This window comes from Lissotriton vulgaris, chromosome 2_1, assembly GCF_964263255.1.
Source record: "Lissotriton vulgaris chromosome 2_1, aLisVul1.2, whole genome shotgun sequence".
NCBI classification, from domain to species: Eukaryota; Metazoa; Chordata; class Amphibia; order Caudata; family Salamandridae; genus Lissotriton; species Lissotriton vulgaris.
Genome location: NC_141687.1, coordinates 31,286,790 through 31,309,276, shown reverse-complemented (window position 1 = coordinate 31,309,276; position 22,487 = coordinate 31,286,790). Strand labels below are relative to the sequence as shown.

Below are 22,487 nucleotides of genomic sequence, written 5' to 3'. Positions count from 1 at the left end.
TGGGTCTGGAGATGGGTGGGAGAGCTGTGTTCTGCGGTGGCTGGGTCTGGAGATGGGTGGGAAAGCTGTGTTCTGCGGTGGGTGGGTATGGAGATGGGTGGCAGGGCTGTGTTCTGCGGTGGCTGGGTCTGGAGATGGGTGGGAGAGCTGTGTTCTGCGGTGGCTGGGTCTGGAGATGGGTGGCAGGGCTGTGTTCTGCGGTGGGTGGGTATGGAGATGGGTGGCAGGGCTGTGTTCTGCGTTGCGTGGGTCTGGAGATGGGTGGGAGAGCTGTGTTCTGCGGTGGGTGGGTCTGGAGATGGGTGGGAGAGCTGTGTTCTGCGGTGGGTGGGTCTGGAGATGGGTGGGAGAGCTGTGTTCTGCGGTGGGTGGGTATGGAGATGGGTGGCAGGGCTGTGTTCTGCGGTGGGTGGGTCTGGAGATGGGTGGCAGGGCTGTGTTCTGCGGTGGCTTGGTCTGGAGATGGGTGGGAGAGCTGTGTTCTGCGGTGGGTGGGTCTGGATATGGGTAGGAGATCTGTGTTCTGCGGTGGGTGGGTATGGAGATGGGTGGCAGGGCTGTGTTCTGCGGTGGGTGGGTCTGGAGATGGGTGGGAGAGCTGTGTCCTGTGGTGGGTGGGTCTGGAGATGGGTGAGAGAGATGTGTTCAGCCGTGGATAGATCTGGACTTGGGTGGGAGAGCTGTGTCCTGCAGTGGGTGGGTCTGGAGATGGGTGGGAGAGCTGTGTCCTGCGGTGGGTGGGTCTGGAGATGGGTGGCGCACTGTGTCCTGCAGTGGGTGGGTCTGGAGATGGGTGGGAGAGCTGTGTCCTGCGGTGGGTGGGTCTGGAGATGGGTGGGAAAGCTGTGTTCTGCGGTGGGTGGGTATGGAGATGGGTGGCAGGGCTGTGTTCTGCGTTGCGTGGGTCTGGAGATGGGTGGGAGAGCTGTGTTCTGCGGTGGGTGGGTCTGGAGATGGGTGGCGCACTGTGTCCTGCAGTGGGTGGGTCTGGAGATGGGTGGGAGAGCTGTGTCCTGCGGTGGGTGGGTCTGGAGATGGGTGGCGCACTGTGTCCTGCAGTGGGTGGGTCTGGAGATGGGTGGGAGAGCTGTGTCCTGCGGTGGGTGTGTCTGGAGATGGGTGGCACACTGTGTCCTGCAGTGGGTGGGTCTGGAGATGGGTGGGAGAGCTGTGTTCTGCGGTGGCTGGGTCTGGAGATGGGTGGGAAAGCTGTGTTCTGCGGTGGGTGGGTATGGAGATGGGTGGCAGGGCTGTGTTCTGCGTTGCGTGGGTCTGGAGATGGGTGGGAGAGCTGTGTTCTGCGGTGGGTGGGTATGGAGATGGGTGGCAGGGCTGTGTTCTGCGGTGGGTGGGTATGGAGATGGGTGGCAGGGCTGTGTTCTGCGGTGGCTGGGTCTGGAGATGGGTGGGAGAGCTGTGTTCTGCGGTGGGTGGGTCTGGATATGGGTAGGAGATCTGTGTTCTGCGGTGGGTGGGTATGGAGATGGGTGGCAGGGCTGTGTTCTGCGGTGGGTGGGTATGGAGATGGGTGGCAGGGCTGTGTTCTGCGGTGGGTGGGTCTGGAGATGGGTGGGAGAGCTGTGTTCTGCGGTGGGTGGGTCTGGAGATGGGTGGGAGAGCTGTGTTCTGCGGTGGGTGGGTATGGAGATGGGTGGCAGGGCTGTGTTCTGCGGTGGCTGGGTCTGGAGATGGGTGGGAGAGCTGTGTTCTGCGGTGGGTGGGTCTGGATATGGGTAGGAGATCTGTGTTCTGCGGTGGGTGGGTATGGAGATGGGTGGCAGGGCTGTGTTCTGCGGTGGGTGGGTCTGGAGATGGGTGGGAGAGCTGTGTTCTGCGGTGGGTGGGTCTGGATATGGGTAGGAGATCTGTGTTCTGCGGTGGGTGGGTATGGAGATGGGTGGCAGGGCTGTGTTCTGCGGTGGGTGGGTCTGGAGATGGGTGGGAGAGCTGTGTTCTGCGGTGGGTGGGTCTGGATATGGGTAGGAGATCTGTGTTCTGCGGTAGGTGGGTATGGAGATGGGTGGGAGGGCTGTGTCCTGCGGTGGGTGGGTATGGAGATGGGTGGCAGGGCTGTGTTCTGCGGTGGGTGGGTATGGAGATGGGTGGCAGGGCTGTGTTCTGCGGTGGGTGGGTCTGGAGATGGGTGGGAGAGCTGTGTCCTGCAGTGGGTGGGTCTGGATATGGGTAGGAGATCTGTGTTCTGCCGTGGGTGGATCTGGAGATGGGTGGGAGAGCTGAGTTCTGCGGTGGGTGGGCTCGGAGATGGGTGTGAGAGCTGTGCTCTGCGGTGGGTGGGTCTGGAGATGGGTGGGAGAGCTGTGTCCTGCGGTGGGTTGGTCTGGAGATGGGTGGGAGAGCTGTGTTCTGCGGTGGGTGGGTCTTGAGATGGGTGGGAGAGCTGTGTTCTGCGGTGGGTGGGTCTGGAGATGGGTGGGAGAGCTGAGTTCTGCGGTGGGTGGGTCTGGAGATGCGTGGGAGGGCTGTGTTCTGCCGTGGGTGGATCTGGACTTGGGTGAGAGGGCTGTGTTCTGCGGTGGGTGGGCTCGGAGATGGGTGGGAGAGCTGTGTTTGCAGTGGGTGGGTCTGGAGATGGGTGGGAGAGCTGTGTTCTGCGGTGTGTGGGCTCGGAGATGGGTGGGAGAGCTGTGTTCTGCGGTGGGTGGGTCTGGAGATGGGTGGGAGAGCTGTGTCCTGCAGTGGGTGGGTCTGGAGATGGGTGGGAGAGCTGTATTCTGCCGTGGGTAGATCTGGACTTGGGTGATAGGGCTGTGTTCTGTGGTGGGTGGGTCTGGAGATGGGTGGGAGAGCTGTGTTCTGCAGTGGGTGGGCTCGGAGATGGGTGGGAGAGCTGTGTTCTGCGGTGGGTGGGTCTGGAGATGGGCGGGGGAGCTGTGTCCTGCGGTGGGTTGGTCTGGAGATGGGTGAGAGAGCTGTGTTCTGCGGTGGGTGGGTCTGGAGATGGGTGGGAGAACTGTGTTATGCCGTGGGTGGATCTGGACTTGGCTGTGAGGGCCGTGTTCTGCGGTAGGTGGGCTCGGAGATGGGTGGGAGAGCTGTGTTCTGCAGTGGGTGGGTCTGGAGATGGGTGGGAGAGCTGTGTCCTGCGGTGGGTGGATCTGGAGATGGGTGGGAGGGCTGTGTCCTGCGGTGGGTGGGTCTGGAGATGGATGGGAGAGCTGTGTTCTGCGGTGGGTGGGTCTGGAGATGGGTGGGAGAGCTGTGTCCTGCGTTGCGTGGGTCTGGAGATGGGTGGGAGGGCTGTATTCTGTGGTGGGTGGGTCTGGAGATGGGTGGGAAAGCTGTGTTCTGCGGTGGGTGGGCTCGGAGATGGGTGGGAGAGCTGTGTTCTGAGGTGGGTGGGTCTGGAGATGGGTGGGAGAGCTGTGTCCTGTGGTGGGTGGGTCTGGAGATGGGTGAGAGAGATGTGTTCAGCCGTGGATAGATCTGGACTTGGGTGGGAGAGCTGTGTCCTGCAGTGGGTGGGTCTGGAGATGGGTGGGAGAGCTGTGTCCTGCGGTGGGTGGGTCTCGAGATGGGTGGCGCACTGTGTCCTGCAGTGGGTGGGTCTGGAGATGGGTGGGAGAGCTGTGTCCTGCGGTGGGTGTGTCTGGAGATGGGTGGCGCACTGTGTCCTGCAGTGGGTGGGTCTGGAGATGGGTGGGAGAGCTGTGTCCTGCGGTGGGTGTGTCTGGAGATAGGTGGGGACTGTGTCCTGCAGTGGGTGGGTCTGGAGATGGGTGGGAGAGCTGTGTTCTGCGGTGGCTGGGTCTGGAGATGGGTGGGAAAGCTGTGTTCTGCGGAGGGTGGGTATGGAGATGGGTGGCAGGGCTGTGTTCTGCGTTGCGTGGGTCTGGAGATGGGTGGGAGAGCTGTGTTCTGCGGTGGGTGTGTCTGGAGATGGGTGGCGCACTGTGTCCTGCAGTGGGTGGGTCTGGAGATGGGTGGGAGAGCTGTGTTCTGCCGTGGGTGGGTCTGGAGATGGGTGGGAGAGCTGTGTTCTGCGGTGGGTGGGTATGGAGATGGGTGGCAGGGCTGTGTTCTGCGGTGGGTGGGTATGGAGATGGGTGGCAGGGCTGTGTTCTGCGGTGGCTGGGTCTGGAGATGGGTGGGAGAGCTGTGTTCTGCGGTGGGTGGGTCTGGATATGGGTAGGAGATCTGTGTTCTGCGGTGGGTGGGTATGGAGATGGGTGGCAGGGCTGTGTTCTGCGGTGGGTGGGTATGGAGATGGGTGGCAGGGCTGTGTTCTGCGGTGGGTGGGTCTGGAGATGGGTGGGAGAGCTGTGTTCTGCGGTGGGTGGGTCTGGAGATGGGTGGGAGAGCTGTGTTCTGCGGTGGGTGGGTATGGAGATGGGTGGCAGGGCTGTGTTCTGCGGTGGGTGGGTCTGGATATGGGTAGGAGATCTGTGTTCTGCGGTGGGTGGGTATGGAGATGGGTGGCAGGGCTGTGTTCTGCGGTGGGTGGGTCTGGAGATGGGTGGGAGAGCTGTGTTCTGCGGTGGGTGGGTCTGGATATGGGTAGGAGATCTGTGTTCTGCGGTGGGTGGGTATGGAGATGGGTGGCAGGGCTGTGTTCTGCGGTGGGTGGGTCTGGAGATGGGTGGGAGAGCTGTGTTCTGCGGTGGGTGGGTCTGGATATGGGTAGGAGATCTGTGTTCTGCGGTGGGTGGGTATGGAGATGGGTGGGAGGGCTGTGTCCTGCGGTGGGTGGGTATGGAGATGGGTGGCAGGGCTGTGTTCTGCGGTGGGTGGGTATGGAGATGGGTGGCAGGGCTGTGTTCTGCGGTGGGTGGGTCTGGAGATGGGTGGGAGAGCTGTGTCCTGCAGTGGGTGGGTCTGGATATGGGTAGGAGATCTGTGTTCTGCCGTGGGTGGATCTGGAGATGGGTGGGAGAGCTGAGTTCTGCGGTGGGTGGGCTCGGAGATGGGTGTGAGAGCTGTGCTCTGCGGTGGGTGGGTCTGGAGATGGGTGGGGGAGCTGTGTCCTGCGGTGGGTTGGTCTGGAGATTGGTGGGAGAGCTGTGTTCTGCGGTGGGTGGGTCTTGAGATGGGTGGGAGAGCTGTGTTCTGCGGTGGGTGGGTCTGGAGAAAGGTGGGAGAGCTGAGTTCTGCGGTGGGTGGGTCTGGAGATGCGTGGGAGGGCTGTGTTCTGCCTTGGGTGGATCTGGACTTGGGTGAGAGGGCTGTGTTCTGCGGTGGGTGGGCTCGGAGATGGGTGGGAGAGCTGTGTTTGCAGTGGGTGGGTCTGGAGATGGGTGGGAGAGCTGTGTTCTGCGGTGTGTGGGCTCGGAGATGGGTGGGAGAGCTGTGTTCTGCGGTGGGTGGGTCTGGAGATGGGTGGGAGAGCTGTGTCCTGCAGTGGGTGGGTCTGGAGATGGGTGGGAGAGCTGTATTCTGCCGTGGGTAGATCTGGACTTGGGTGATAGGGCTGTGTTCTGTGGTGGGTTGGTCTGGAGATGGGTGGGAGAGCTGTGTTCTGCAGTGGGTGGGCTCGGAGATGGGTGGGAGAGCTGTGTTCTGCGGTGGGTGGGTCTGGAGATGGGCGGGGGAGCTGTGTCCTGCGGTGGGTTGGTCTGGAGATGGGTGAGAGAGCTGTGTTCTGCGGTGGGTGGGTCTGGAGATGGGTGGGAGAACTGTGTTATGCCGTGGGTGGATCTGGACTTGGCTGTGAGGGCCGTGTTCTGCGGTAGGTGGGCTCGGAGATGGGTGGGAGAGCTGTGTTCTGCAGTGGGTGGGTCTGGAGATGGGTGGGAGAGCTGTGTCCTGCGGTGGGTGGGTCTGGAGATGGGTGGGAGGGCTGTGTCCTGCGGTGGGTGGGTCTGGAGATGGATGGGAGAGCTGTGTTCTGCGGTGGGTGGGTCTGGAGATGGGTGGGAGAGCTGTGTCCTGCGTTGCGTGGGTCTGGAGATGGGTGGGAGGGCTGTATTCTGTGGTGGGTGGGTCTGGAGATGGGTGGGAAAGCTGTGTTCTGCGGTGGGTGGGCTCGGAGATGGGTGGGAGAGCTGTGTTCTGAGGTGGGTGGGTCTGGAGATGGGTGGGAGAGCTGTGTCCTGTGGTGGGTGGGTCTGGAGATGGGTGAGAGAGATGTGTTCAGCCGTGGATAGATCTGGACTTGGGTGGGAGAGCTGTGTCCTGCAGTGGGTGGGTCTGGAGATGGGTGGGAGAGCTGTGTCCTGCGGTGGGTGGGTCTGGAGATGGGTGGCGCACTGTGTCCTGCAGTGGGTGGGTCTGGAGATGGGTGGGAGAGCTGTGTCCTGCGGTGGGTGTGTCTGGAGATGGGTGGCGCACTGTGTCCTGCAGTGGGTGGGTCTGGAGATGGGTGGGAGAGCTGTGTCCTGCGGTGGGTGTGTCTGGAGATAGGTGGGGACTGTGTCCTGCGGTGGGTGGATCTGGACTTGGGTGGGAGAGCTGTGTTCTGCGTTGCGTGGGTCTGGAGATGGGTGGGAGGACTGTGTCCTGCGGTGGGTGGATCTGGACTTGGGTGGGAGAGCTGTGTTCTGCGTTGCGTGGGTCTGGAGATGGGTGGGAGGGCTGTGTTCTGTGGTGGGTGGGTCTGGAGATGGGTGGGAGAGCTGTGTCCTGCAGTGGGTGGGCTCGGAGATGTGTGGGAGAGCTGTGTTCTGCAGTGGGTGGGTCTGGAGATGGGTGGGAGAGCTGTGTCCTGCGGTGGGTGGGTCTGGAGATGGGTAGGAGAGCTGTGTCCTGCGGTGGGTGGGTCTGGAGATGGATGGGAGAGATGTGTTCTGCGGTGGGTGGGTCTGGAGATGGGTGGGAGAGCTGTGTCCTGCGGTGGGTGGGTCTGGAGATAGGTGGGGACTGTGTCCTGCGGTGGGTGGATCTGGACTTGGGTGGGAGAGCTATGTTCTGCGTTGCGTGGGTCTGGAGATGGGTGGGAGGGCTGTGTTCTGTGGTGGGTGGGTCTGGAGATGGGTGGGGGGCTGTGTACTGCAGTGGTGGGTCTGGAGATGGGTGGGGGCTGTGTCCTGCGGTGGGTGGGTCTATAGATGGGTGGCAGGGTTGTGTCCTGTGGTGAGTGGGTCTGGAGATGGGTGGGAGAGCTGTATCCTGCAGTGGGTGGGGTCTGGAGATGGGTGGGAGAGCTGTGTCCTGCAGTGGGTGGGTCTGGAGATGGGTGGGGGGCTGTGTACTGCAGTGGTGGGTCTAGAGATGGGTGGGAGAGCTGTGTCCTGCAGTGGGTGGGTCTGGAGATGGGTGGGAGAGCTGTGTCCTGCAGTGGGTGGGTCTGGAGATGGGTGGGGGGCTGTGTACTGCAGTGGTGGGTCTGGAGATGGGTGGGGGCTGTGTCCTGCGGTGGGTGGGTCTGTAGATGGGTGGCAGGGTTGTGTCCTGTGGTGAGTGGGTCTGGAGATGGGTGGGGGGCTGTGTCCTGCAGTGGTGGGTCTGGAGATGGGTGGGAGGGCTGTGTCCTGCGGTGGGTGGGCCTGGAGATGGGTGGGGGGCGGGGGGGAGCTGTGTCCTGTGGTGGGTGGGTCTGGAGATTGGCGGGGGCTGTGTCCTGCGGTGGGTGGGTCTGTGTCTAGACCTGGGTGGGAGTCAGTGGCGAGGTACACTGACCCCACTCCCTTTCCCCCCGGACCTTATCAGGAGCTTTCAGGTCAGGGTGCTGTGTTGAGGGGCCCCTGGAGTTTGGGGGCTCCAGAGAGGCTATGTTACCCCTCTGGGGAGGGTTGTGTTCTGTGGTGTGTGGGATGGGGGAGGGTTGGCACGTTCTAAGTTCAACCATGGCCCTCCCCTCTCCTGCTCCACACCCATCTCTTCCGCTGATGCCTTTGGTTTCGTTTTCATTTTGAAGCGTTCTTGACTTCCCCTCCCTTCCTGTCGGACTTTGTCCCCAAGGAGAAGCGGGAGTTCACGAGACTTACAGGGTCTTTATAGGGTGAGTCTTAAGGCGAGGTTATCAGCAGGGGCCCTGGACTGTGGCCTCAATGTTCATGCCGCAGACAGGTTGTGCTTGTAGTGTGTCTAAGTACTTACTTACTATCTCTCTGTGCCTGTAGTATGTATGGATCCAAGCTCTGTCTCAGTATTACTGTCTCTCTGTGCCTGTAGTATGTATGGATCCCTGCTCTGTCTCAGTATTACTGTCTCTCTGTGCCTGTAGTGTTTACGGATCCCAGCTCTGTCTCAGTGTTACTGTCTCTCTGTGTCTGTAGTGTGTACGGATCCCAGCTCTGTCTCAGTATTACTGTCTCTCTGTGCCTGTAGTGTGTACAGATCCCAGCTCTGTCTCAGTATTACTGTCTCTCTGTGCCTGTAGTGTGTACAGATCCCAGCTCTGTCTCAGTATTACTGTCTCTCTGTGTGCCTGTAGTGTGTACAGATCCCAGCTCTGTCTCAGTGTTACTGTCTCTCTGTGCCTGTAGTGTGTACAGATCCCAGCTCTGTCTCAGTATTACTGTCTCTCTGTGCCTGTAGTGTGTACAGATCCCAGCTCTTTCCCAGTATTACTGTCTCTCTGTGCCTGTAGTGTGTCCAGATCCCAGCTCTTTCCCAGTATTACTGTCTCTCTGTGCCTGTAGTGTGTACAGATCCCAGCTCTGTCTCAGTGTTACTGTCTCTCTGTGTCTGTAGTGTGTACGGATCCCGGCTCTTTCCCAGTATTACTGTCTCTCTGTGCCTGTAGTGTGTACAGATTCCAGCTCTGTCTCAGTATTACTGTCTCTCTGTGTGCCTGTAGTGTGTGCAGATCCCAGCTCTGTCGCAGTAATACTGTCTCTCTGTGCCTGTAGTATGTATGGATCCCTGCTCTGTCTCAGTATTACTGTCTCTATGTTTGCCTGTAGTGTGTACAGATCCCGGCTCTGTCTCAGTATTACTGTCTCTCTGTGCCTGTATTGTGTGGAGATCCCAGCTCTGTCTCAGTATTACTGTCTCTCTGTGCCTGTAGTGTGTACAGATCCCAGCTCTGTCTCAGTATTACTGTCTCTCTGTGTGCCTGTAGTGTGTACAGATCCAAGCTCTGTCTCAGTATTACTGTCTCTCTGTGCCTGTAGTGCGTATGGATCCCGGCTCTTTCCCAGTATTACTGTCTCTCTGTGCCTGTAGTGTGTACAGATCCCAGCTCTGTCTCAGTGTTACTGTCTCTCTGTGCCTGTAGTGTGTACAGATCTCGGCTCTGTCTCAGTATTACTGTCCCTGTGCCTGTAGTGTGTACAGATCCCAGCTCTGTCTCAGTATTACTGTCTCTCTGTGCCTGTAGTGTGTACAGATCCCGGCTCTGTCTCAGTATTACTGTCTCTCTGTGCCTGTAGTGTGTACAGATCCAAGCTCTGTCTCAGTATTACTGTCTCTCTGTGCCTGTAGTGTGTACGGATCCCAGCTCTGTCTCAGTATTACTGTCTTTCTGTGCCTGTAGTATGTATGGATCCCTGCTCTGTCTCAGTATTACTGTCTCTCTGTGTGCCTGTAGTGTTTACGGATCCCAGCTCTCAGTATTACAGTATCTCTCTGTGCCTGTAGTGTGTACGATCCCAGCTCTATCTCAGTATTACTGTCTCTCTGTGCCTGTGGTGTGTACGGATCCCAGCTTTGTCTCAGTGTTACTGTCTCTCTGTGCCTGTAGTGTGTACGGATCCCGGCTCTGTCTCACTATTACTGTCTCTCTGTGTGCCTGTAGCGTGTACAGATCCCAGCTCTGTCTCAGTATTACTGTCTCTGTGCCTGCAGAGTGTACGGATCCCGGCTCTGCCTCAGTATTACTGTCTCTATGTGTGCCTGTAGTGTGTACAGAGCCCAGCTCTGTCTCAGTATTACTGTCTCTCTTTGCCTGTAGTGTGTATGGATCCGAACTCTGCCTCAGTATTACTGTCTCTATGTTTGCCTGTAGTGTGTGCAGATCCCAGCTCTGTCTCAGTATTACTTTCTCTCTGTGCCTGTAGTGTGTAAGGATCCCGGCTCTGCCTCAGTATTACTGTCTCTCTGTGTGCCTGTAGTGTGTGCAGATCCCAGCTCTGTCTCAGTGTTACTGTCTCTGTGCCTGTAGTGTGTACAGATCCCAGCTCTGTCTCAGTATTACTGTCTCTCTGTGCCTGTAGTGTGTGGAGATCCCAGCTCTGTCTCAGTACTACTGTCTCTCTGTGTGCCTGTAGTGTGTACAGATCCCAGCTCTGTCTCAGTATTACTGTCTCTCTGTGCCTGTAGTGTGTACAGATTGCAGCTCTGTCTCAGTATTACTGTCTCTGTGCCTGTAGTGTGTACAGATCCCAGCTCTGTCTCATTATTACTGTCTCTATGTGTGCCTGTAGTGTGTGGAGATCCCAGCTCTGTCTCAGTATTACTGTCTCTCTGTGTGCCTGTAGTGTGTACAGATCCCAGCTCTGACTCAGTATTACTGTCTCCCTGTGCCTGTAGTGTGTACAGATCCCAGCTCTGTCTCAGTATTACTGTCTCTCTGTGCCTGTAGTGTGTACAGATCTCGGCTCTGTCTCAGTATTACTGTCTCTGTGCCTGTAGTGTGTGGAGATCCCAGCTCTGTCTCAGTATTACTGTCTCTCTGTGCCTGTAGTGTGTACAGATCCCAGCTCTGTCTCAGTATTACTGTCTCTCTGTGCCTGTAGTGTGTGAAGATCCCAGCTCTGTCTCAGTATTACTGTCTCTCTGTGCCTGTAGTGTGTGCAGATCCCAGCTCTGTCTCAGTGTTACTGTCTCTCTGTGTCTGTAGTGTGTACGGATCCCGGCTCTTTCCCAGTATTACTGTCTCTCTGTGCCTGTAGTGTGTACAGATCCTGGCTCTGTCTCAGTATTACTGTCTCTCTGTGTCTGTAGTGTGTACAGATCTCGGCTCTGTCTCAGTATTACTGTCCCTGTGCCTGTAGTGTGTACAGATCCCAGCTCTGTCTCAGTATTACTGTCTCTCTGTGCCTGTAGTGTGTACAGATCCCGGCTCTGTCTCAGTATTACTGTCTCTCTGTGCCTGTAGTGTGTACAGATCCAAGCTCTGTCTCAGTATTACTGTCTCTCTGTGCCTGTAGTGTGTACAGACCCCAGCTCTGTCTCAGTATTACTGTCTCTCTGTGCCTGTAGTGTGTACAGATCCCGTCTCTGTCTCAGTATTACTGTCTCTCTGTGCCTGTAGTGTGTACAGAGCCCAGCTCTGTATCAGTATTACGGTCTCTCTGTGCCTGTAGTGTGTGGAGATCCCAGCTCTGTCTCAGTATTACTGTCTCTCCGTGTGCCTGTAGTGTGTACAGATCCCAGCTCTGTCTCAGTGTTACTGTCTCTCTGTGCCTGTAGTGTGTACGGATCCCGGCTCTGTCTCAGTATTACTGTCTCTCTGTGCCTGTAGTGTGTACAGATCCCAGCTCTGTCTCAGTATTACTGTCTCTCTGTGCCTGTAGTGTGTACAGATCCAAGCTCTGTCTCAGTATTACTGTCTCTCTGTGCCTGTAGTGTGTTCAGATCCCAGCTCTGTCTCAGTGATACTGTCTCTCTGTGCCTGTAGTGTGTTCAGATCCCAGCTCTGTCTCAGTGATACTGTCTCTCTCTGTGCCTGTAGTGTGTTCAGATCCCAGCTCTGTCTCAGTGATACTGTCTCTCTCTGTGCCTGTAGTGTGTTCAGATCCCAGCTCTGTCTCAGTGATACTGTCTCTCTGTGCCTGTAGTGTGTTCAGATCCCGGCTCTGTCTCAGTGTTACGGTCTCTCTGTGCCTGTAGTGTGTACAGAGCCCAGCTCTGTCTCAGTGTTACTGTCTCTCTGTGTGCTTGTAGTGTGTACAGAGCCCAGCTCTGTCTCAGTGTTCCTGTCTCTCTGTGCCTGTAGTGTGTACGGATCCCAGCTCTGTCTCAGTGTTCCTGTCTCTCTGTGTGCCTGTAGTGTGTACGGATCCCAGCTCTGTCTCAGTGATACTGTCTCTGTGCTTGTAGTGTGTACAGAGCCCAGCTCTGTCTCAGTGTTCCTGTCTCTCTGTGCCTGTAGTGTGTTCAGATCCCAGCTCTGTCTCAGTGTTACTGTCTCTCTGTGTGCTTGTAGTGTGTACAGAGCCCAGCTCTGTCTCAGTGTTACTGTCTCTCTGTGTGCCTGTAGTGTGTACGGATCCCAGCTCTGTCTCAGTGTTACTGTCTCTCTGTGTGCTTGTAGTGTGTACAGAGCCCAGCTCTGTCTCAGTGTTACTGTCTCTCTGTGTGCCTGTAGTGTGTACGGATCCCAGCTCTGTCTCAGTGTTACTGTCTCTCTGTGTGCTTGTAGTGTGTACAGAGCCCAGCTCTGTCTCAGTGTTCCTGTCTCTCTGTGCCTGTAGTGTGTTCGGATCCCGGCTTGTTGGAGGATTGTGCAGAGTTGTCAGACGTGGTTGTTCCAGCAGTCGTGAGCAGTCTCTCCGCTTCAGCGCCTGGACACCCTCCCAGGTACTAAGTAGCCCTGCTGCCGCACTAGTGTGTTTACTCTGGAAGGGATCAATCTCCTCTCGCTTCGGTTGGCAGTGACTGACTTTTGTTGAGTTTGTTGTGTTTACCCAGGGGTGGAGGAGGGAATGAGAGAGTCGGTCTTACGTGTACAGTGCTGTACTCTGACCTGCAGAATGGTATTGTCTTGTTGTGTGCAGGGTGGCGAGAGACACACGTTATGACCTATCCTGTGCGTACTTTAGGGCCCCCTAGTATATATACTTTGTTTGTCCTATTGCTCTTTAGGCCTCTCTACTATTGAGCCTGAGTAAAGTGAACATCTGCAGCCTGAGCTCAGCTCAGCTTCCCTTTCAGAGGTCACTTCTACATGTCCATCCCTTGAGCCTCCTGTGCCTCCTCCAGAGAAACACCTCCTGCTCAGGACAGAGAAGAGGACACCTGGAGTGAGGGCCAGGCTGCTGGGAGCCAAGGTTCATGTGGACCTTAGAATTTAAACCTCAGCGACCGCTCACACCCTCAGGGCAGCGTGGACAATTACGAGGGGGTCATGGCCAAGACACCACTCGCCCTCAGGCCGGGTTGGACAATTATGAATAGGTCATGGACAAGACTCCTGGACGCCAGGTTCCACCTCCCTGAATCTGGATCCTCTTTGGACCCTTGTGCCCCCCTATATATCGGGAGCTTCTCAGCCATAATAACACCGTCTATCACAACTCTCTTTAATCTAGCGCTAGACTCGGCAAAGCTGCCACAAGATTGGAAATCCGCGCAGGTTACTTCAATGCTGAAGAAAATCAAGGTGGACCTCAGCAATTTGGCCAATTGCTGGCCTATCTCGCCCCCCTCCCCCTCTCTTCTAGGCAACATTTTGGAGGGTCTTGTAAATAAACTGCTCTCTTCTTATTTAGAGGATCACAGCTTATTGGACCCCTCTCAATCCAGCTTCAGAGCTTTCCACAGTAGATAAACCACATTGGTGGCTGTAGTTGATTGTTTTAGACTTTCACTGGATACTGGCACGCCGACTATGCACCCCGACTATCAGCCACTTTTGATACCACTCGATTCTGATCTGCAGGCTCTATGAGTCAGGCATCTATGGAAAGGCCTTGTATTGATTTATACATTTTTTGGATAACAGGACCCAGACGATTTCACTTTACTCCTTTAAATCTTGAACCATGTCATGAACAAGGCGGCCCCCCAGGGCTCTTTTTTAACATCATGTGCCCCCTTGCTTAGACTGTCGATTCTTGTGGCTTTGATATTATACCCTATGCAGATGACATCCAATTAATCATCTCATTTTGGTAAGATCCGGATAATGTGAAAATCAGGTTATGGGCTGCATGAGGAAGATAGCCGCCTGGATGACACGTAATTGTTTACAGCTCACTGGACACAAGACTGAGATTCTGTTGTTTGGAAAGGCACAGGCCTTCTGGTTAGCTGATTAGCGTTCAGCCTAGCTGGGACAGGGGTGTGGAATTTATTAAAATATCTACTTGTCCATGGGGCAAGTTGCTTCATAAATATACTTGTCCTTTAACAAAATCCACTTGTCCCTTTGGTGCCATGTGGTTCGGCGACAAATTATGGAAGCAATCTCATTATTTAAGAGCTTATATAGCCTCTCAGATTATGCAGGTGCTCATACCATAGTAGTTCTTGCATGCTGGCAATCCCTTTATGTTGCCACTTTTCTGCAGATCTACATACTGGGACTGAAGGTAGTGGTAAGCAATGGTTCCAGGGTTTAATGCCCTTTAAGTCTGTGCAAATCTACTAACTTGCATGTTTTAAGGGTTTCAACAACTTTTCTCTAATCTTTTCCAATACTGAGAAATGTTAGAAATTTACTCCTGACAATGGCAGACGTAAACCTTCTTCCAGAGTTGGGAAAAAAGTGGTTGATGGGAAAATGACCTTGCAAACACTCGGGTTTTCGCATGAGCAAACCTACACATGCATATTTGTTCATGATAAACTGCAGTTCACAAATATTTTCCAGGAGTACATTTCTTGCCCTACTGCTATAAATTCTTGTTAATTCACGAAAGCCATATAGCTGCACTTAATGGAAGGACATATACCAAAGGTGCACTTTGAGACTTTCTTTAATAATAGGGCCCCTAATTTGGTCAGGCGTTAACCACAACCTTTTGTGTTTATTAAAATTCTCTCACCCTCTCTCTGTATCGGCTGGCTTCACTGTGAGTGACGGCACTAAGCTGTTTCACACGGAGTATATTGGCACACAAAATAGTTTTGTTCAGTAGCAGTAACTAATGTGGCAGTGTGTGCTTTTTTAGACCAATTTTTTTGTGCTTTTGCCAATGTTTGTTATAATGGTGAGGGCCCGGCAGCTCTCGCATCAAGAAGGCTTTTCAAAAACCATGCCAAAACAAGTCACGTATTGCCAAAATTAAAAAGCTGACACAAATTTCAGACCTACTGGCTTTGCCAATGCTTGTTTATTTTTATGTTTCTCATAATAAGAGTTACACTGATTTTCCAATACGAATATTTTTGCGAAATACTAGCATGCATCAACACATTTTACTAAATGATGCTGCAAAGAAACGGTACCTGAAATTTCACAGTAGTTTAGCAAAATATTTTTTTTTCCTACTTTCATTTTTTTAGGAACATTTTATATTGAAAGCAAAGAGTCATTAATCTTGCTCTCAAGCTTCTGCAAATATTTGCATCCAACCAGAGAGCATTCTGGGAGCATTATGCATAGCCTCATATTGCTAAACTTTGAATAATAATAATAATAATAATAATAATAATAATAATAAAAGAGCTTATAAAGCGCACAGTAACGCCATCCCGGCGTGTCCCCGCGCTGAGAAGCTACTAACAACCACCATTATAGAGCCCCTAGCCCTACAAAGTGTAGAGTAAAGTTTTGAGCCTAGCCCTAAACACTGTTTCACTTGAAACCATGTGTACACATTTTTATACTGTAACCACTGTCAGTAGTGCAGTCGAACTTACATTTACTTAGAACGCTCACCCTAATAATAAAGGCTCTCAATTAATGAACCATAAATACAAGTTTGAACAGCATTAACAAAGGCACACAAATAATAACTTGACTTCAGGCTGTGCCCTTCCCTGGCCCTTAATGTTCTACTGCAAACTGGCAGCCAAAGGGTTTGTGCTGCAGGGTGTTGGGCCTACTTGTCCCAAGGACAAAATGCACATTAAAACTTGTTGCCCTTGACCCCACACAGCATCGGGCTATAGGAATTCCACATCCATGTGGGATCTGCTCCCTGTTTCAGGAGGGCTGTTAAAAAAGCTCTGCTTTATGTCCATGAGAGCCTCTCCATGGAAGAACGTGTGTGGTTTGTTTGTGGTACCTGTTTTGCTACCATACATTTGTTTAAAAATGTGTTCCAGTGGCTTCCATTGAGCTCCAGGAGAACTTGAATCCAAGCCCTGATTGTGAGCCGCCTAGACTATGGGAACGCCCTATTGGTAGCTGCCAACGAAGCAACCCTTTCCAAAATGCAGGTTCTACAAAATACAGCGGAGTGTGTGAACTGCAATTTTCCTCCTGGTACTCTTTTGGTTCCCATTGAGAAAGCTCTTCATTGGCTGCTGGTCAGGAAACAGTCCCTGCTCAAGCTTCTCTGCCTGATTCATACGTCTCTGGCAGGAAAGGGCCTGGTTTAGCGTCATAAGAAGCACGCTCTATACTGCCCCAGCAGAAATCTCAGATCTAAAGGCAAAGCTTTGAGTCCCTGCCGTATCTGTACATCGAGATGTGGCGGTTGGTCTCGTATCTGTCCCCTTTTCATTTGAATACATTTCTTTACTGTGATCGGTCTTGTACTGACTTTGGCAGATTTAAAAAACCTTTTAAGATCTGGCTATTTCAATTAGTTGTTGGACTTAAGTCTTTTCGGCAGGTTCACCCCTAAACTTTTTGCCTTTAGCCTCTGGCATAGTAGTAGTGATTTTAGGCCTCTGCGCACTTTAGCACTGTGGCCCAGTGTAAAGTGGGGGCGCTCTCTGAGCGCGTGTGGTGAGAGTGGCCTGCCCGCCCATAGGAATGCATGGGGAATATGTGTGTCCATGGTAATTCCTGATATGAGGGGAGTGCATGGTAAAGTTTAGTATGTGCGAACTCGTGAGAATAAATACTTTGCAATGATGTGCTCAGATTTATTGTGTCTAGTGGAGAAGTGCCACTTTTAGAAGTTGGCATTTCTGTGTGCTGTGAGATGGGAATTGCCTGTCTGGCTTGTGAGTGACAGGGGCTGGCTGGTGTGGTTGGCTCCAGGAGCCAGGATGAGGCTGCCCGGTGGTGAATAGGGAGGTCTGCATGTCTTGTGAAAGGGAGAGGGTAGCTGGGCAAAACAAAGTGCTCCTGAACCAGTTCTAACTGGTTCGACTCTTGCCTGCTCCTTTGAGACAAAGGATTTGGGTGTATAAGAAGGGACGGTGACCCCATGTAAAATGTTCTTATTTTTGGACTTGAATCTACCAGGGGTGTGCTGCTGCTGGGGCCCGGGGGAAAGCTTGCCTCCCTGGGCTCTGCCCTGCCCCTGGATGCCTGGAGGACTTATTGGGACCCTTTTGCTCCAGTTGCTCTTTTAAACTGGGTGTTTTTTTACCCTTAGCGCCTGGGAGCGCTTTATCATAATTTGCCCCTTATATTGAGGGAGCCTACCCCTCATTGCCGCATTTATTATTGCAGCGCGGGTGCCCACCCCGCTTATTTGATGATCTCTAGTGCGCAGGTGCCCACCTATGCGTCTTCATTTTATTTTATAGACTAATGCGGGTGCCCACCCCGCTAATGGGAGCCCTAGCGGGAGCCCACCTCGCATGGTAGCTTTATCTCTCATCTAGAGGGAGCCTACCCCTCGTTATTACCCCAAAGGAGAAATCACCGCCGTGGCCTGCGGCAAAACCGGATATTTTATTTATTTATTTATTTATTTATTTATAGGTTTGTAACGCGCTAGAATCGACTCTATACAGAGTATCTCTGTGCACAGAAGAAAAAAAAGAGAGAGAGAGAAAGAAAAAAAGGCCAGCAGCAACAGTTTAGCATATAGTACAGTTCAGTATGGACATAGGGTACATAGACTAAGTCTGAAATAGGAATGTTTTAAGTTTTTTTCTAAAATTTAGATGTTCTGGACATTGCCTAAGCTCAAGAGGAAGTTTATTCCACCAGGTAGGTCCGACAACCGATAAAGCTTTGCCACCTTGTCTGACCTTCTTTGTGGTTGGTGCTCTCAATAAAAGTTGGCTGCTTGACCTAAGAGATCGAGTAGGATTATATGGGATGAATTTATCCTTCCAATAGGAAGGCCCACATCCATGTAGGCTCTTGTGGATCAGGCAGCAAGTCTTAAAATTGATCCTCTTACGGACTGAGAGCCAATGTAATTTATCCAGGAGGGGTTTCGATGGCGTTCTTGGAGGGGCATTCAATACTAGCCTCGCTGCAGTATTTTGTATCACCTGGAGTTTTGCTAGGACACCTTCATTGGCTGACAGCAGGAGTCCATTGCAGTAATCCAGGCGACTCAATACTAATGCCTGTACCAGAGTTTTCCTGGTTGAGTCGGGTAATATTGGAAAAACGTTTCGTAAGAGTCCTATAACATGGAAACATTGGCTAACCACCCAGTTACCATGTTGTTTAAAAGAGAGCTCTCAGTCGAGGCGTACCCCTAGGTTTTTTACAACCTGTTTAGGTTCTGGCACTTGGCCGAGCTCACACGGCCACCAGTCCGGCGTCCACAAAGCTCTAGCCTCCCCGAAAAGCACAACTTCGGTCTTATTTACATTGCATTGGAGATAATTCGATGTCATCCACTTTGCCACAGCTTTCATGCCTTCGGAAAAGGCCGTCCTCACTTCGTCGGTGAGACTTTTGAAGGGAAACAAGAGCTGGGTATCATCCGCATAAGAGACGGGGATGAACCCAAACTCTATCAGGCGGCCAGATGCCTGGAGCGGGGCGGGACTTCCGCTTAAAGGAAGGAAGTCCCGTTCGCCACCCGAGATCCACCAGGCTCCGTCTACAAAGTCCTGGTACTGAGGAGAGGGGACCGGGTGAAGCCTGGTGCCTTCTTTTGCAGGACTCCCATGTCTGAGGGAGAGCCCCGTAGGCGCCAGCAAATGCAGAGGGAAGGCGGAGGGGGCTCGAGCCACATTACCGGTGCCTGCCCCCACCGAGTAGGAAGAAGAGACCTCCCCCGGCAGTCGAGAGATCAGCCCGGTGGGTGAAGCAGGGCTGGGGGGAGTGCAGAGTAGTCAGCTGATGGTGCCTGATCGAGGCACAGGGCTATTTTCACTACTGAGTGGCCCCGTCTTGCAGCGGGCTGCTCCAACAGTGGGCATGCTTTGTATCTGAGCGCCAGTCCGCTCCGACGCTTTGGCCATTATTTTCAGAGCCTAAATATCTCCACCATGGGCCCATTTGTCTAAAGCGCCAGCGCTCTCACAGTTATCCACAGTTATTTCTGGAGTCAGAGTGCTCCAAGACACATGCTTTATTTTTAGAGCCCCCTGGCTCCAACATTGGGCCCATTTGTTCTGAGGGCCACTGAGAGCCCTTGCCACATTTTTCCTACCTCACAGCTGCCCAACAAGTAGTGGGTAGCTGCACCGTTTAGGTCTTTTCTTTCCTCTAGGGGACATGTGTTAAGTCCAGGAGTGAGACGCACTCCTTTGCCCCCATCTTTGTCTGCACATCTGCGCAGCACTTAGTGCCAACTGCTACGTTTAGGCCCTGCATTTGAGACTCCCCGCTGCCCAGCAAGTAGTGGGCAGCTGCAACGTTTAGGTTTGCGCCAAGTGCGCACCCTTGACTGTCGCTGCATTGGCAGCGCGCCCTGACTCTGGACAGAGGGCATTTGAGCCCCTTAGAGATGGCCAGTTGGCCCTGGGGACTATTAGATTTATAGGGCGTCAGGCCCTAGTGTGATTTTTATGGGTGCTAGGAAATGGAATGTTTATAGTATGTTTTATGCACCTTGAATTATGCTTATAGATGTGCTTTTATGCTTATTAGGTTTTACCTACTGTCTTAGGTTTTATTGTGATTCTCTGCTGTGGTCTGGTTTTGATTTATTTCCTACTGCAGGTTATGTTATTAAGTTTATTTCCAAATGCAGGTTATGTTTAGGAGATTGTAGTCTACTATATCTAGACTTATGATGTTGGTGCAGATTAGAGTTCTCGCCTTATGTGATTTTGTGTGTGTTATGATTTGTTACAGGTTGACGCTGAGTATAGTGTCTGCCAGTGATTACTGGCTGTGTTCTATGTTCATGATATATTCTTACTTTTACTATTTTAACCAAGTGCTGATTCTGACAGTGGCCCACGTGGCCCTGTCATGTGTAAATAATTCCCTGTAAATATTGGACGTGCCAGTTGGCACAATGTATATTGTGTGATTACCATCTAATGTGTTTTATGATAATACAAAGGCTATTTTTATATATAACCTTGTGTGAAGTTCCTTTTGTGGTGTGCCTAGTATGTTGTTACTGTGTGTGCTGTGCAAATGCTTTAAACATCGCCTCTGGGATAAGCCTGACTGCTCGTGACAAGCTACCAAGGGGGTGAGCAGGGGTTATCTTTGGCGTGTAACTCCCTTGCCCTGACTAGAGTGGTGGTCTCTGCCTGGCTTTGGCGCAAGCCTCAGCCAACCAGAGATCATCATTTCTAACAATTGTCTTGTCTTGATTCAGGGAAAGTGCTGAAATACTCCTTCAGAACTTGGCTGCCAGGCAGAATGCACTTGCACCTGACCCTTCCTGTTCTTGTTTCTTGGACTCATCTATGCCTTTAGTTGTGGCGGCACCTCTTGTCAGCGCCCCTATGATACAACATTCTTTCTCTTTTTCTTGAAGGCCCTTTGACCTCAAATGAGGAAGAACGTGGAAGCATGGCTCATTTTGAAACCGAGTACCAGCGCCTGGAGTCCTCGTACAATGACTCTCCGCCCGGAGAAGAGGACATGCTGGTCCATGTCCCCGAAGGCAGCAAATGTGAGTCAGCGCTTCATATAGATTTTGTTCTTCTAGGTTGCTCTAATTCCATAACCTTCAGTGTCCTGCATCCCGAGGTGTCCCCTGCATCCCGAAGTGTCCCCTGCATCCCGAAGTGTCCCCTGCGTCCCGGGTGTCCCCTGCAATCCGAGGTGTCCCCTGCATCCCGAGACGTCCCCTGCATCCTGAGGTGTCCCCTGCATCCTGAGGTGTCCCATGCATCCTGAGGTGTCCCCTGCATCCCGAGGTGTCCCATGCATCCCGAGGTGTCCCATGCATCCTGAGGTGTCCCATGCATCCTGAGGTGTCCCATGCATCCTGAGGTGTCCCATGCATCCTGAGGTGTCCCATGCATCCTGAGGTGTCCCATGCATCCCGAGGTGTTTCCTGCATCCCGAGGTGTTTCCTGCATCCCGAGGTGTTCCCTGCAATCCGAGGTGTCCCTGCATCCCGAGACGTCCCCTGCATCCCGGTGTGTCCCCTGCATCCTGAGGTGTCCCCTGCATCCTGAGGTGTCCCATGCATCCTGAGGTGTGCCATGCATCCTGAGGTGTCCCCTGCATCCCGAGACGTCCCCTGCATCCCGAGACGTCCCCTGCATCCCGAGACGTCCCCTGCATCCCGAGATGTCCCCTGCATCCCGAGACGTCCCCTGCATCCCGAGACGTCCCCTGCATCCTGAGACATCCCCTGCATCCCGAGGTGTCCCCTGCATCCCGAGGTGTTCCCTGCATCCCGAGGTGTCCCCTGCAATCCGAGGTGTCCCCTGCAATCCGAGGTGTATCCTGCATCCCGAGACGTCCCCTGCATCCCGAGACGTCCCCTGCATCCCGAGACGTCCCCTGCATCCTGAGGTGTCCCCTGCATCCTGAGGTGTCCCATGCATCCTGAGGTGTCCCATGCATCCTGAGGTGTCCCATCCATCCTGAGGTGTTCCCTGCATCACGAGGTGTCCCCTGCATCTCGAGGTGTGCCCTGCATCCCGAGGTGTCCCCTGCATCCTGAGGTGTCCCCTGCAATCCGAGACGTCCCCTGCATCCCGGTGTGTCCCCTGCATCCCGGTGTGTCCCCTGCATCCCGAAGTGTCCCCTGCATCCCGAGACGTCCCCTGCATCCCGAGGTGTTCCCTGCATCCCGAGGTGTCCCCTGCATCCCGAGACGTCCCCTGCATCCCGAGATGTCCCCTGCATCCTGAGACGTCCCCTGCATCCCGAGACGTCCCCTGCATCCCGAGACGTCCCCTGCATCCCGAGACGTCCCCTGCATCCCGAGACGTCCCCTGCATCCCGAGGTGTCCCATGCATCCTGAGGTGTCCCATGCACCCTGAGGTGTCCCATGCATCCTGAGGTGTCCCATGCATCCTGAGGTGTGCCCTGCATCCCGAGGTGTTCCCTGCATCCCGAGGTGTCCCCTGCAATCCGAGGTGTCCCTGCATCCCGAGACGTCCCCTGCAACCAGGTGTGTCCCCTGCAACCCGGTGTGTCCCCTGCAACCCGGTGTGTCCCCTGCATCCCGAAGTGTCCCCTGCATCCCGAAGTGTCCCCTGCATCCCAAGACGTCCCCTGCATCCCGATGTGTCCCATGCATCCCGAGGTGTCCCATGCATCCTGAGGTGTCCCATCCATCCTGAGGTGTCCCCTGCATCTCGAGGTGTCCCCTGCATCTCGAGGTGTCCCCTGCATCTCGAGGTGTCCCCTGCATCTCAAGGTGTGCCCTGCATCCCGAGGTGTCCCCTGCATCCCGAGGTGTCCCCTGCATCCCGAGGTGTCTCCTGCATCCCGAGGTGTCCCCTGCATCCTGAGGTGTCTCCTGCATCCCGAGGTGTCTCCTGCATCCCGAGGTGTCTCCTGCATCCCGAGGTGTCTCCTGCATCCCGAGGTGTCTCCTGCATCCCGAGGTGTCTCCTGCATCCCGAGGTGTCCCATGTATCCTGAGGTGTCCCATCCATCCTGAGGTGTCCCATCCATCCTGAGGTGTCCCCTGCATCACGAGGTGTCCCCTGCATCCCGAGGTGTCCCCTGCATCCCGAGGTGTCTCCTGCATCCCGGTGTGTCTCCTGCATCCCGGTGTGTCCCCTGCATCCCAAAGTG

At 54.0% G+C, this 22,487-nt stretch overlaps 1 protein-coding gene across 11 annotated transcripts in view; it reads left to right on the top strand.

The window, feature by feature from the left end:
- Window positions 1-22,487, top strand: part of ATG9A (autophagy related 9A) — a 302,329-nt gene that overhangs the window by 3,304 nt on the left and 276,538 nt on the right. For 9 of the 11 annotated variants that reach the window (XR_015308324.1, XR_015308321.1, XR_015308320.1 and 6 more), the window contains exon 2: window positions 20,259-20,396. Coding sequence is in view for 3 of the 11 variants with exons in the window: in XM_086954371.1 (XP_086810497.1) it covers window positions 20,294-20,396 (103 nt within the window). In the remaining 8 variants the exon portion in view is untranslated. Of the gene's footprint in view, window positions 1-7,814; window positions 7,895-12,254; window positions 12,361-20,258; window positions 20,397-22,487 lie in introns of those variants that run through there. The other 2 variants (XM_086954372.1, XM_086954373.1) reach the window with 2 other exon arrangements.